The 12,846-nt window shown below is 51.8% G+C and overlaps 1 protein-coding gene across 4 annotated transcripts in view; it reads right to left on the bottom strand.

The window, feature by feature from the left end:
• Clip2 (CAP-Gly domain containing linker protein 2) overlaps nt 1–12,846 on the bottom strand; it is a 58,719-nt gene that overhangs the window by 33,734 nt on the left and 12,139 nt on the right. For all 4 annotated transcript variants that reach the window (XR_007832350.1, XM_051161335.1, XM_051161337.1 and 1 more), the window contains exon 2: nt 8,632–8,822. Coding sequence is in view for 3 of the 4 variants with exons in the window: in XM_051161335.1 (XP_051017292.1) it covers nt 8,632–8,755 (124 nt within the window). In the remaining variant the exon portion in view is untranslated. The remainder of the gene's footprint in view (nt 1–8,631; nt 8,823–12,846) is intronic.

The following is a 12,846-nucleotide window of genomic DNA, read 5'->3' as shown; positions in this document are numbered from 1 at the left end:
AATGGGAGAACACAGGATACCCCCGATACAACACCCTATCCCCCCACCAGAGTCACTTGTGACACACTGGCTAGGTTTGGCTAAACCCTCCCCCCACACCAGTGTCTCAGTTTCCCCATGAGACAACTAGGTTAGATATATGTATGCTAGGTAAGATATATGTATAAATAAGATATATGATTTTTTTTTTTTTTGAGACAGGATTTCTCCATCCAGCCTTGGCTGTCCTGGAACTCCCATTGTTGACCAGGTTGGACCCCAACTTAGAGGTCCACCTGCCTCTGCCAGCTGAATGTTGGGATTAAAGGTATGTGCCACCACACTGCCTTACTTTAATTTTTTTGAGATGGTCTCATGTACCCCAGGCTGGCCTCAAACTCCCTAACTCGTACGCGATGGTCTTGACCGCTGCGGTCCCCAACCAGGCCTCAGTGACACAAACAAAACCTCATTCGAGCAGTCTGTTCTTTTCCTGCACAGTGATTCCCTTCATGAGAAAGGCACAGTAGGGTTTATTCTGAGTGGCTGGATGTGGTGGCCAAGCACTTTAGAAAGGTAGAACGGGCCAGGTGGTGGTGGCGCACGCCTTTAATCCCATCACTCAGGAAGTAGAGGCAGGTGGATTTGCTGTGAGTTCGAGGCCAGCCTGGTCAACAAAGAAAGTCCAGGACAGCCAAGGCTACACAGAGAAACCCTGTCTCGAAAAACAAAACACGAAACAAAACAAAAACAAAAAAAGAAAGGTAGGATGAAGGATCAAAAGGGAAGGGTCACCAGGCGTGGTGGCACACACCTGGAATCCCAGCACTCAGGGAGGCAGAGGCAGGTAGATCTCTATAAATTCTGTCTCAAAAAACAAACAAACAAAAAGAAAAAAGAAAGGAAGAAGAAGAAGAAAGAAGAAGAAGAAGAAGAAGAAGAAGAAGAAGAAGAAGAAGAAGAAGAAGAAGAAGAAGAAGAAGAAGAAGAAGAAGAAGAAGAAGAAGAAGAAAGAAAACAGCTAGGGAGATGGCTCAATGGTTAAGTGTTTGCTCTACAAGTCCCAAGACCTGTGTTTAGATCCCAGAACCGCCATAAATGGGGGTGGGCACATGCCATGCCAGCCTCAGAAGGTGGAGACAGAGGAGCCCCAGAGGAGGACCGGTGGATGAGACTAGCCATATTGATGAGCTCGGAGTCTGATTAAGAGACCCTGCCTCCAAGACTAAGGTGAAAGGGAAGCAGAAGGATCCCACAGCAGCCCCAGGCCTACACAGGCACAGCCACATATACAGCACATGCACATGGGCCTTACCAGGACCTACAGAAACGACACACCATAAAGTCTGGGACCTGACTTGGCCCCGATGGCCTTGGAGGGAAGAAAGTCATCCTGTGCTAGGTCCTGGGCCTTCTAGAAGACGGTCGCCTCTCTAAATTCCAGTTAGGGACAGAGATCTACTAACACAGGCTGCTGGTTACTAAGTCATGTAATATGATTAACTTCAAAACTCAAATAAGAAACTCCTTACACAAAGTTAAGGGTCCTTTCCCTGCAGGCCTTCCCCGAGCCTTTAATATGTTAATGAGCGCCATGAGCTCACAAGAGGGGACGTGCATAGAGTGAGCCTATGAAGCTATTGTTGAATCTGCAATCTCTGCAGGTGAGGTGGGTCACACACACCCCACCCCCACCGCCACTGATACAGCATCTTCCTGGTGCCACCTAATGAGGCCAGCCCGTCCACTTGTGACAGCTCCAACAACCCCTCACAGGGCAGCAACCCACAAGGCCCTCACTTAACATCTCTCCCCTTCCTCCAACTCCATGATGTAGGGTTTTCTTAGTTTGCACAGCCAACCTGCTAGGCTATGAGACTTCAGCCCAGGGCGGGAGCGGGATATACAACTCACAGCAACACAGACTTTCCTTCCTTACGGGTGTCCCCCTGGGGTGTGTCTCCTCCCCTCCCCTCCCTCAAGAAACAGACATGCATGCCCTGAAGCCCGAGTGCTTTTTTTCTCTTCCAAGTCTGTTTCTCTCCTCAGGGGCTCTCAAAGGCACACACAGGTTATGAAAGAAGAAGAAATGAATCTGCTCAGAATGACAACCCGCCTCAATCAGCCTTCCGGCAGTTCCCACCCACATGGAGACCAAGGAAGGTTGAGTCTGTCCCTCTTACCTAGGAAGAGCCCTCTGCAGTTTGCACCCCCCCCCCCCCGCCCCTCGTGGCAGACACCTAACCCAGCAAGGCCCCTTCTGTTCCCTGAAGGAATCTTCCACCGGCTCCCTCCAGATCCAGGAGGGCTCTGCATCCCTCCAGAGTCAAATGCCACTCAAAAGCATCCTCTGTTCTCTCCGCTCAGGGTCCGTCCACAGCAGAGCTGGGGAACCTGGGTGGGGATTGGGGGTGGGGGGTGGGATATGGCAGGCTGCTTACCCTGAAATGCACACAGCCAACTCCCCATGGAAAAGCTTCAGGCACTGGCCATAGGGCAGGGCAGCAGGCAGGCAGGCAGGCAGGCGCTGGCCTTGGTCCCCGCCTCCCAGCCTCCCAGATCGATAGTGGCTCAGAAGTGTTAGAAGGTAGCCCTGCCCCCTGCCACACAGCCCCGGAAAACCTCATCTTGGCTTCCCCATCCTGACGCCATTTAAAAAGTTTAGGATGTGGTCAGGAGAGAGAGTTGGAGGAGCCGGCCTTGAAGGAATGTTCGTGACCTTGGCTGACTGAAAGTAGTAAAGGCAATGGAGAGGCCTGGTCCTCCAGCGATCAAACAACATCTCAGACTAGGCACTAAAGGGATGGGCAGCGAGTGGCAGAACAAGCCTATACTTCAGTCCCCAGGAGGGTGACACAGGAAGATTGCCACAAGATCCAGGCCAGCGGGGAGCACATAGGGAAACCATCTCAAAAACAGAAGAGCAGAGTCAGGCTCAGGGCTTATTCGGATTGGAGGCACTTGTCACCAAGTCACAACCCGAGTTCGATCCCTGGGACCCACGTGGTAGAAGGAGTGAGAACTGACTCTGACATTCGTCATCTGACCTCCATACACCTGCGGTGGCCCGTGAGCCCTCCCCCACACTACTCACCATACACATATGAAATAAATAACATGAGCGGAGCGTGGTGGCGCACGCCTTTAATCCCAGTACTCGGGAGGCAGAGGCAGGAGGATCTCTGTGAGTTCAAGGCCAGCCTGGTCTACAAAGAGAGTTCCAGGACAGCCAGGGCTATCACACAAAGAAACCCTGTCTCAAAAAACAAAACATAAATAAATAAAATAAAATAAATAACATAAAAATATATTTAAAGTAAATAAACATACATGGGGGGGGCTCAGATGCAGCTCACTGGTAGAGCGCTTGCCTAGGACCCCCCAGCAAGGGCCTGGGATGTGGCTCAGTGGTACACAAACACAACGGGGCAAGCCCTTCAAGGCTTGCCTGAACGACAGACACATAATAGTGGCCTGTGGTCCGTACTCTTTGCTTGACAATCCCAGGTCCCAGCTACCTAGCACATCTTCCAAGGGCCAGAAGGGGCGGGCCTCTCAGGCATGGAATTAGAGGAGACTCCAGAGGCTGGGGAGGTGATGGCTCAGTGGCAAGGTATTCGTTGCGCACGCATGAGGACCTGAGTTCAAGTCCCCAAGACCATGTAAAGGCCAGACATGGTCATGTACCTCTGTCCTCTCTGAGCTTGGACAGTAACATGGGTGGTGGAGACAGGAGAGTCCCTGGAAGCTCCTGGATCAGCTAACCTGGTGTAAACAGGTAGGTAAAAAGAAAAGCTGCGTCCTATGAGTTCCAGGCCAGCTGGGACTACACAGTGAGACCCCATCTCCAAAAGAGAGAGACCCTCGAACAATGCACAGGCTGCATCAATCCATGCAGTCCTGTCACCTCTGCATTGTGCACACCTGGATTCCCATGTGCACAGGGACACGAACACACACATACATGCACGCAGTCCTCTGACCTCTGCATTGCACTGTGCACACCTGGATTCCCACGTGCACAGGGACACGAACATATAGACAGTCCTCTGACCTCTGCATTGTACTGTGCACACCTGGATTCCCGCGTACACAGGGACACAAACACACACACATACATGCACGCAGTCCTCTGACCTCTGCATTGCACTGTGCACACCTGGATTCCCGCGTACACAGGGACACGAACACACACATACATGCAAAACGGAGTGGAGGCCTTTCCTCCTGTTCACAGCCCAGGAAAGATGCTACCATCATCCTGGGACCTGCGGAAAAGTCCTCCCAGAGCATCCTCCGTCCTCCAGGAGTGCTCCCCCCTACCCACCCTCCTCCATACCTGTCCACCTTTCGAACCACTTCCACTTGCACTCCAGGGAAGACACTTGCCTCAGAAGTCTCCCCTGGGAGCCTTGCTGCATCCTGTGTCACGCTTCTGGGTACCGCTACAGGCCTTCCCTGCTACCCATGGCATCCCTCCAGGCTGTTTCCCGTGCCAGCCCCTCTCTGCCCAAAGCTGACATCATGCCTTGGGAAGGAGCCACAGCTCAGCTTCCCAAGGCAGGCGCCAGTTCGCACATGGATCTCTCAAATCGTCCTGGGTGTCTCCCACAGAGTCCCATCACAGAGTCCCATCTCCTCTGTGCTTTGTTTTGTTGGCTGACTGACATTGTTTTGAGACCGGGTCTCATACGCCCCAAGCACTAGCCTCTAAGATAACTTTTAACCCTTAATCCTTCCCGTGTCCCAAAGGTTGGACTGACAGATGTGCGTTCATTACATCAAAGCTTCGTGCATGTTAGATAAACATCCTACCAACTAAGCTACATTTCCAAGACAATGGAGGGTGGGGGTGGATCAGGCTCTCCCATATGTTGCCCAGGCTAGCCCGGATCTCACAATCCTCCTGCTTCAGATATGTACCACCATGCCTGGCATCTCCATCACTTTAAGAGAGCAGATGGCCAGGCCCACGGGCAGCTGGGAACCTGAAGCACCAGCAGGAAGGGGGACTGCCGTCCTTAGGACTCCTACTCAACCTTATTCCCAGGGCACTTGGCTTTGACACCCCAAAGCATGGTAGAGCCTCTACCTAGAAATCCCCCAGTGGAGAGACTCAGGGTGTGGCTCAGTAGTAGAACACCTGCCTAGAAATCCCTCCACCCCTGTGAGGGGCTGGAGATGTGGCTCAGGGGTGGAGCCCCGGCCTAGCATGTGTGAAGCTCTGGATTAAATCCCAGAGACTTGGAAAAAAAAAAAAAAGAAAGTGCAACCTCACTTGACGAGGAAGGCCAATGTAGAAAGCACCCAGAAGAGACAATGGGCCTTTCTCCTTGAAGGTCATGTCCTGGCCTAGAGCCAGGCTGGCTGGGACACTTCCCCAGTCACTGGGTTCCAGGAAGCCACCCCTGCTGGAATAAGCTCAGCCTACTGGGAGCCTGTAGCTAATCAATGTGCTTAAAATTCTTTAAAAAAAAAAAAAAATTAGTTGGGTGCAGTGGCACACGCCTGTAATCCCAGCACTCAGCAAAGCAGAGGCAGGCTGATCTCTTGAGTTCGAGGCCAGCCTGGTCTACAGAATGAGTCCATGACAGAGAGCAACCCAGTCTCGGGTGGAAAAAAAACAAAACAAAAAAATTTTTTTAAATCTTATGTGTATCTTATGTGTAAATCTTATGTTTTATTGCCTGTAAGTATGTACATCATGTATATGCAGACAGAGTTACAGAGCCACAATGTAAATGCTAGGAATTGAGCCTAGGTCCTCTGCAAGAACAGCAAGAAGTATTCCTAACCACTGACCCATCTTTCCAGCTCCTGGAATTCTGTCTTTGTTGCTGTGTGTGTGTGTGTGTGTGTATGTGTGTGTGTGTATATATATACACACACATATCTGGTTATGTGCATGCCCAGGGGATTGGAAGATAGCTCGAGAGAGTCATTGCTCTCTTTGTACCGTGTGGGGTGCAGGGATTGGCTTCACTAGCCTCGCAGTGCAGTTTTTCAACCCTTCCATTTCTCAGCACCCTCAAGCCCCTCCTCGGAAATGACCCTTGAGTACCGATTCAGGAAGGGGGCCCTGCGGTCTCCCCATGACAAGCAGTGAGCGTGCACCCTTTGCCTGGATGACTGCACATTTCCTCTCTGGCCTGGTCCTCCCCTCAGCCCCCACTGTTCATGCTCATGGTGGAGATAACACACTTGAGGGTCCCCCTAGGCCACACCCTGTACCCATGCTGGAAAACGCCTGAATTCCTGTTCTTCACCCCCTACTTATGATACCTCCCCAACCTCAGCTCCCACTCTTTCCACACAGATCTGCCTCTGTGTGTGTGTGTGTGTGTGTGTGTGTGTGTGTACATGTTCATGAATGTGCATGTATGTGTGCATGCATGCACAGGAGGTCAGAAGTCAGTGTCATAGTTTCATGTCTATTTCTGCGATAAAACTCCCTGACGAGGGGGCTGGAAAAATGGCTCAGAGGTTAAGAGCACTGACTCTTCTTCCAGAGGTCCTGAGTTCAATTCCCAGCAACCACATGGTGGCTCACAACCATCTGTAATGTGATCTGACGCCCTCTTCTGGCCTGCAGGTGTACAGGCGGGCAGAACACTGTATACATAATAATAAATAAATAAATCTTTAAAAACTCCCTGACGAAAAGCAACTAAGGGAGCCAGGCGGTGGTGGCGCAGGCCTTTAATCCCAGCACTTGGGAGGCAGAGGCAGGCTGATCTTTGTGAGTATGAGGCTAGCCTGGTCTACAAATCAGTCCAGGAGAGCAAGACTACACAGAGAAACCCTGTCTCAAAAAAAAAAAAAAAAGAAAGAAAGAAAGAAAAAAGAAAAGCAACTAAGGGAAGGAGGGGTTATTTGAGCTCACAGTCCCAGGTCACTGTCCATCAGAGCAGAGAAGTCAAGGCAGGAGCTTAAGAACTGGTCACATGGCACGCGCAGGCAAGAGCCGAGAGAAACGGATGCACGCTGGCTCTCCTTACTCATGCGGTCCAGATCCCCCAAACCAGAGATTAGTGCCAGAGATTAGGCTGGGTCTTCCCAGGCTGATTGCCAACCAAGACAGGTTAGTTCACAGGCCAACACAGTGTAGACAGTCCCCCACAAGCCCTTACCGTGTAGGGCTCCGTTGTACCAAGTTGGCAGTTAAAACTAACCACCGCGTTGGGTAATTTCCTCTATTTCTAACTCATTCTTTGAGACAGGGTCTCTCTGTCTGTCTGTCTGTCTGAACCTAGAACTGGCTAACACAGCGAGGCTGGCAGGCCTGCAAGCACCAGGGTTCCTCTTGTTGCACTGCCATCCCTGTGTTTTACATGGGTGCTGGGGATCCGAACTCAGGCCCTCATGCTTGCATGGTAAGTATTTACCAAATCAAGTGGTCTCCCCAGCCCCGAGATGGATAGTATTTCCGCATGAGCCAAGTTACATCCTGCTGCCCTCAGAGCTTCTGAATCATTATTTCTACCCCTGTAAGATCACTTCCATGAGTGTCTCCGTCTCTCTCTGTCTCTGTCTCTCTCCCTCTGGAATGCCTCCCATAACTATGAAGGGATCTGCCATCTTAAAGGGGAAACTGGGCTGTAATGGACCAGCAAAGCCTGCTAGGAATCCATTGCTGGCCTCACCCCTTATTCCCTCACACTGCAGCTTACTCAACCATTTTGTTTTGTTTTGTTTCCCAAGACAGGGTCTCTCTGTGTAGCCTTGGCTGTCCTGGACTCGTTTTGCAGACCAGGTTGGCCTCGAACTCACAGCGATCTGTCTGCCTCTGCCTTCTGAGTGCTGGGATTAAAGGCGTGCGCCACCACGCCTGGCTGCTTACTCAGCCTTTTGGCCCCATCGCCTCAGACTTTCTGCCCCTTCATCTTACCACCACCACCACCACATCCACCCAACCCCAGCTTGTGAAGGCTAATCTCTAGCTGGTGTCTCCAAAACTCTAGGACAATCGGATGAGATGGGCAGGGTCCTGTACCGCTTGGTGGAGTGTAACCTAAGCAGGGACTGTGTGGAGGTAGTCCTCACTGGGTTACTCATCGAAGAGGAAAAAGGAAGAAACAAGATTTCCACAGCAAAGGCTACAGAAAGGTGAATCTCCAGCTGGGGGTGGTGGCTCTTGCCTATAATCCCAGCACTGGAGGATGAGGCAGAACATGGGTTCAAGGCCAGCCTGAGCTATAAGACTGAGACCTTGTCTCAAAAACTAACCGAACTATTTCCAATTCTAGAACACTCTCTATGATAGTCACTGTTAACATCAATTTGACAGAATCTAGAATCTTCCCGGAGATGATCCTCTCGGCACCCCTATGGGAACCGTCATGATGCTGTTAACTGATATGGTGCACATTGGTACCCTTAGCACCTAAGAGGCAAACCAGGATCACTGAATATCTGAGGCTAGCCTGGGCTACATCATGACTTTCTGAGCCCTGTAAGTGACACGCCTCCCTCTGAGTTACCCACACTCCTATAAGTAACCCCAATAAATTGATTGGTCCATCATATAGGACTCTGGCGGAATCCTCATTTGGTCTGTTGTTGGTACTGTCTGAGCGGGATCCATGTTTGCTCTTGTCTTCCCAGGAAATGTCCCCACGTTGCAGGCCCCTTCCCACAATTGGCCTCACGTACCTTCCTTGGAGCCACTGGCCGATGCCACCACCGAGGATGAAGCGGACCCGATGGACGGCCTGCCCACGGGACTGGAGTGCTTCCCCCCTCGGCCAGGGGGCTTCAGGCCACTGGGCTTCTGCATGGTGGCGCCACTAGGAGGGCACACAAAGGCAGATGACGGTCACATCCTCTCTGCCATCCTTGGTCACCTGCGGACAGAACATAAGAGGGATGGTGTCATAATGTTCTCGTTAGGATAGGGGAACTTGGCTGGCCCCAGTGGTCCTGAAACTGACAGAGCCCCATCAGAGGATGCCGGGTTTTTTTTTTGTTTTGTTTTGTTTTTTTCCTGTCTTGTTGAAGGTAGGATATCATGTAGGCCAAGCTGGCCTCAAACTCCACACAGTAGAGAAAGACACTGAACTCCTGCCTCCTTCTCCCGAGGAGTGACAGTAAGCCACCACACCTGATTTACTGGAGACTAGGGATGGAACTCAGGGCTCTGATGTATAGGAACTCCTCCTCCTCTTCCCCATCCTCCTCCTTTTCCTCCTCCTTCTCCCCCCCTCCCCCCCACCCCCCCCCCCACCCCCCCGTGCTCCTCTTTCTTCTTCTCACTAGGCATGTGACACACACCTATAATCCCAGCACTCTGGGCAGATCTCTGTGAGTTCAAGGCCAGCCTGACCTGTAATGTGAGTCCAGGCCAGCCAAGGCTACAGAGAGAAAACCCTGTCTCGAAAAACAAAGCCAAAACCAAACCAAACCAAAAGAAAAGACAGGGTTTCTCTGTGTAGCCTTGCCTGTCCTGGAACTTACTCTGTAGACCAGGCTGTCCTTGAACTCTGAAATCTGCCTGCCTGCCTCTTGAGGGTTGAGATTAAAGGTGTGCGCCGCTCCCGCCATCTTGCTTTGGTTTTTCTGACGCACGGCCCCTCTCGATATCCTAGGCTGGCTCTTCCAATCCTATCCCAGCCTCCTGAGTATTGTTATTCCAAGTGCGCTTCACCAAGCTCCACTAGGGCCATTTACAGATGAGATGTGCTCTTTGCTTTGGGGATGCCTGGGCGTGGCTGCTGAAAGCTGCAGGAACCATCCTATGACCACAGGGGACAGCTGGCTAGTGAACCAGGCCACTACGGAGGCAGCAAAGCTCTTCCATCCAGTAGTCCCATTTGTTTGTTTGGCCCACACCTATCTGAAGGGTACCACCACACTTAACAGAAAAGACCTAAAAGAGGTTGAGGCAGGGGGATTGCTGTATGTTTGGAATCACCCTGGGATGCACAGCAAAACCCTGTCTCAAAAACCCAAGAAAGACAGAGGGTGGAGAACAGAGAAAGAGAGAGAGAGAAAACACATACACATGCACACATGGGGGGGAGGGGGAGAAGAGAGAGAAAGGGAGGAAAGGACGGAGACAGGGAGGGAGGGAAGTAGGGAGACAGATCTAATTTAGAAATTCATACAAATTCTCTTGGCAGAAACACTTCAGTATCTCAGAATGTCTCTCAGTCATGTGTCCAGCAGCCAGTGGGTATTATAGTTCTTTGCTTGTTTCTGTGAAGTAGAGACTAACCCAGGGTCTTTCACATGCTGCTCAAGTGCTCTACCACTGAGCCACACCCCAGCCCCTCACTGGGGGATTCTAGGCAGGAGCTCTACCACTGAGCCACACCCCAGCCCTTCACTGGGGGATTCTAGGCAGGTGCTCTACCACTGAGCCACACCCCAGCCCCTCACTGGGGGATTCTAGGCAGGTGCTCTACCACTGAGTCACACCCCAGCCCCTCACTGGGGGATTCTAGGCAGGTGCTCTACCACTGAGCCACACCCCAGCCCCTCACTGGGGGATTCTAGGCAGGTGCTCTACCACTGAGCCACACCCCAGCCCCTCACTGGGGGATTCTGGGCAGGTGCTCTACCACTGAGCCACACCCCAGCCCCTCACTGGGGGATTCTAGGCAGGTGCTCTACCACTGAGCCACACCCCAGCCCCTCACTGGGGGATTCTAGGCAGGTGCTCTACCACTGAGCCCCACCCCAGCCCCTCACTGGGGGATTCTAGGCAGATGCTCTGCCACTGAGCCACACCCCAGCCCCTCACTTGAGGGTTCTAGAGAAGTGTTTCACTGCTGAGCTACAACCTGACCCCCTCTGCCCTCTTTTTACTTTTTACTTTGAGACAGAGTCTAAGTTGCTCAGGCTTGTCATCCTCCTGCCTCAGACTCTGAGACTCTGGGTTCTCAGAGAGGAGATACCCAGTCCTGATTGGAGGTTTGCCCAAGGCCCCTAGGAGGCAGACAGAGGAGGGCAGCACACTAGGCTCAGCATAGCTGTTTAGGGCCAGTGGTCCCAAAAGCCTACCTGGAAGAATGATGCTTGCCGGGCCAGGTGTCCTCTGGGTGAGGTGCAGGCGGTGGGGGAAAAAAAAAAATTCAAGTAGCCCATTCTGGGCTTTTGCTAAGACAGGCTCTCACTACGTAACCCAGGCTGGCCTAAAACTCCATCCATCCTCCTGCCTCAGCCTCCTAAGTACTGTGATGACAGCTGTGGCCCCTCATGTGCAGCTCCTTCTGAACTCTTCTCAGCTGTGAACGTTTGCCTTGTAAGATGTCTGCTCCTTCAGCAGTGGACTTGGGAATAGCCAGGCCACATCTGTGCCAGGTGTGGGTGGCATACAGTGGGTTCAGTGTGAGATATAGTAGGTACAGCATGGTGCCCAGGTTCCTCACAGCACACAGTAGATGTCTTTGCATTGTCAAGAATGGTGGGTGAGGTGGGCGGGGGTGGCTCGTGCTTTTAATTCCAGCAGCACTCGGGAGGCAGAGGCAGGCGGATTGTTGTGAGTTTGAGGTCAGCCTGGTCTACAAATCGAGTCTAGGACAGCCAAGGCTACACAGGGAAACCCTATCTTGAAAAACAAAACAAAAAACAAACAAACAAACAAACAAAAAAGGAAACAAGGTAGACAGACAGCAATGGAAGAATAACATCTGGCGTTGACGCCTGACCTCCACACACACATACATGTGCACTGGGACTACGCATGCACAAATGCACAAGGGAAAGAGAAGGAAGGAAGAAGAGAGAAAGAGAAGGAGTGAGGGAAGAGAGAGAAGAAAAGGAAAGGACAGAAAGGCTGCTGAGATGGTTCAGAAGGCAAAGGCAAGCGGGGGGTGGGGGGGGGGGGGGGAGGAGGTGGCGCACGCCTTTAATCCCAGCACTCAGGAGTCAGAGGCAGGCGGATTGCTGTGAGATCAAGGCCAGCCTGGTCTACAAAGCAAGTCCAGGGCAGCCAGGGCTACACAGAGAAACCCTGTCTCGAAAAAACCAAAAAAATTAAATAAATTTTTAAAAAATGAGAGAGAGAAGGTAAAAGTACTTGCTGCCAAGCCTGAGGACATGAGTTCAAACCCCAGTCTCCACATGGTGAGAGCAACCAATACCTGAAAACAGTTCTCCATACGTGCATGCAGCACACATGTGCTCCAAAATAAAGTGTAATACATTTCTTAAGAAAGAGCACTTATGGGCTGGAGAGATGGCTCAGAGGTTAAGAGCACTGGCTGCTCTTCCAGAGATCCTGAGTTCAATTCCCAGCAACCACATGGTGGCTCACAACCATCTATAATGGCCTGTGATGCCCTCTTCTGGCCTGCAGGCAAAGCACTGCATATATAACTAACAAACAAACAAACAAACAAACAAATAAATAAGAGCACTTATTTATAGAGCCAGGAACTAGAAAGATAAAATTAATTTCATCAAAGCCACAGTGGAGCAGCCATGATTGCAGAGGCTCCAGCACTGGCTCTTCCCTACTTCCCAGCCCCCGGTAGCTCTGCCCTAAAAAAACATTTCCAAGACCCTGACCTCGGGGGACAGCGTGGCTTGCTTCAACTAACAAAGGAAAGCATGGAGTTAGCAAAAGGAACCAAGCCGGCATTCAGCCAGTCCCAGCTATCCCAGCCAGGGGACTAGAGTGAACCGGAAGGGGGGAGGGGGAGGGGAGAATGGGAGCAGGAAGCCGGGAGGAGGCAAAGGGCTGAGCTGGCCCTCTGTGACTCAGCCTGGCTGTGGGACAGAGAACTGGTTTGGGGGGGGGGGGTGGAGGGTGGAGGGGGAGGTGGAAGGACTTGGGAAAGCTGTGACATGGTGCTACACTGGCCTCTGGCCACAGTGCGGCTGATGGCGGAGGCCATGAAGTAAGACCCTGTGCAGCCTCAGGTC

The sequence above is a fragment of the Acomys russatus genome, chromosome 19, assembly GCF_903995435.1.
Source record: "Acomys russatus chromosome 19, mAcoRus1.1, whole genome shotgun sequence".
Classification (NCBI taxonomy): Eukaryota; Metazoa; Chordata; class Mammalia; order Rodentia; family Muridae; genus Acomys; species Acomys russatus.
Note: the sequence above shows the minus strand (reverse complement) of the source record. Positions and strands in the feature narration are given on the sequence as shown.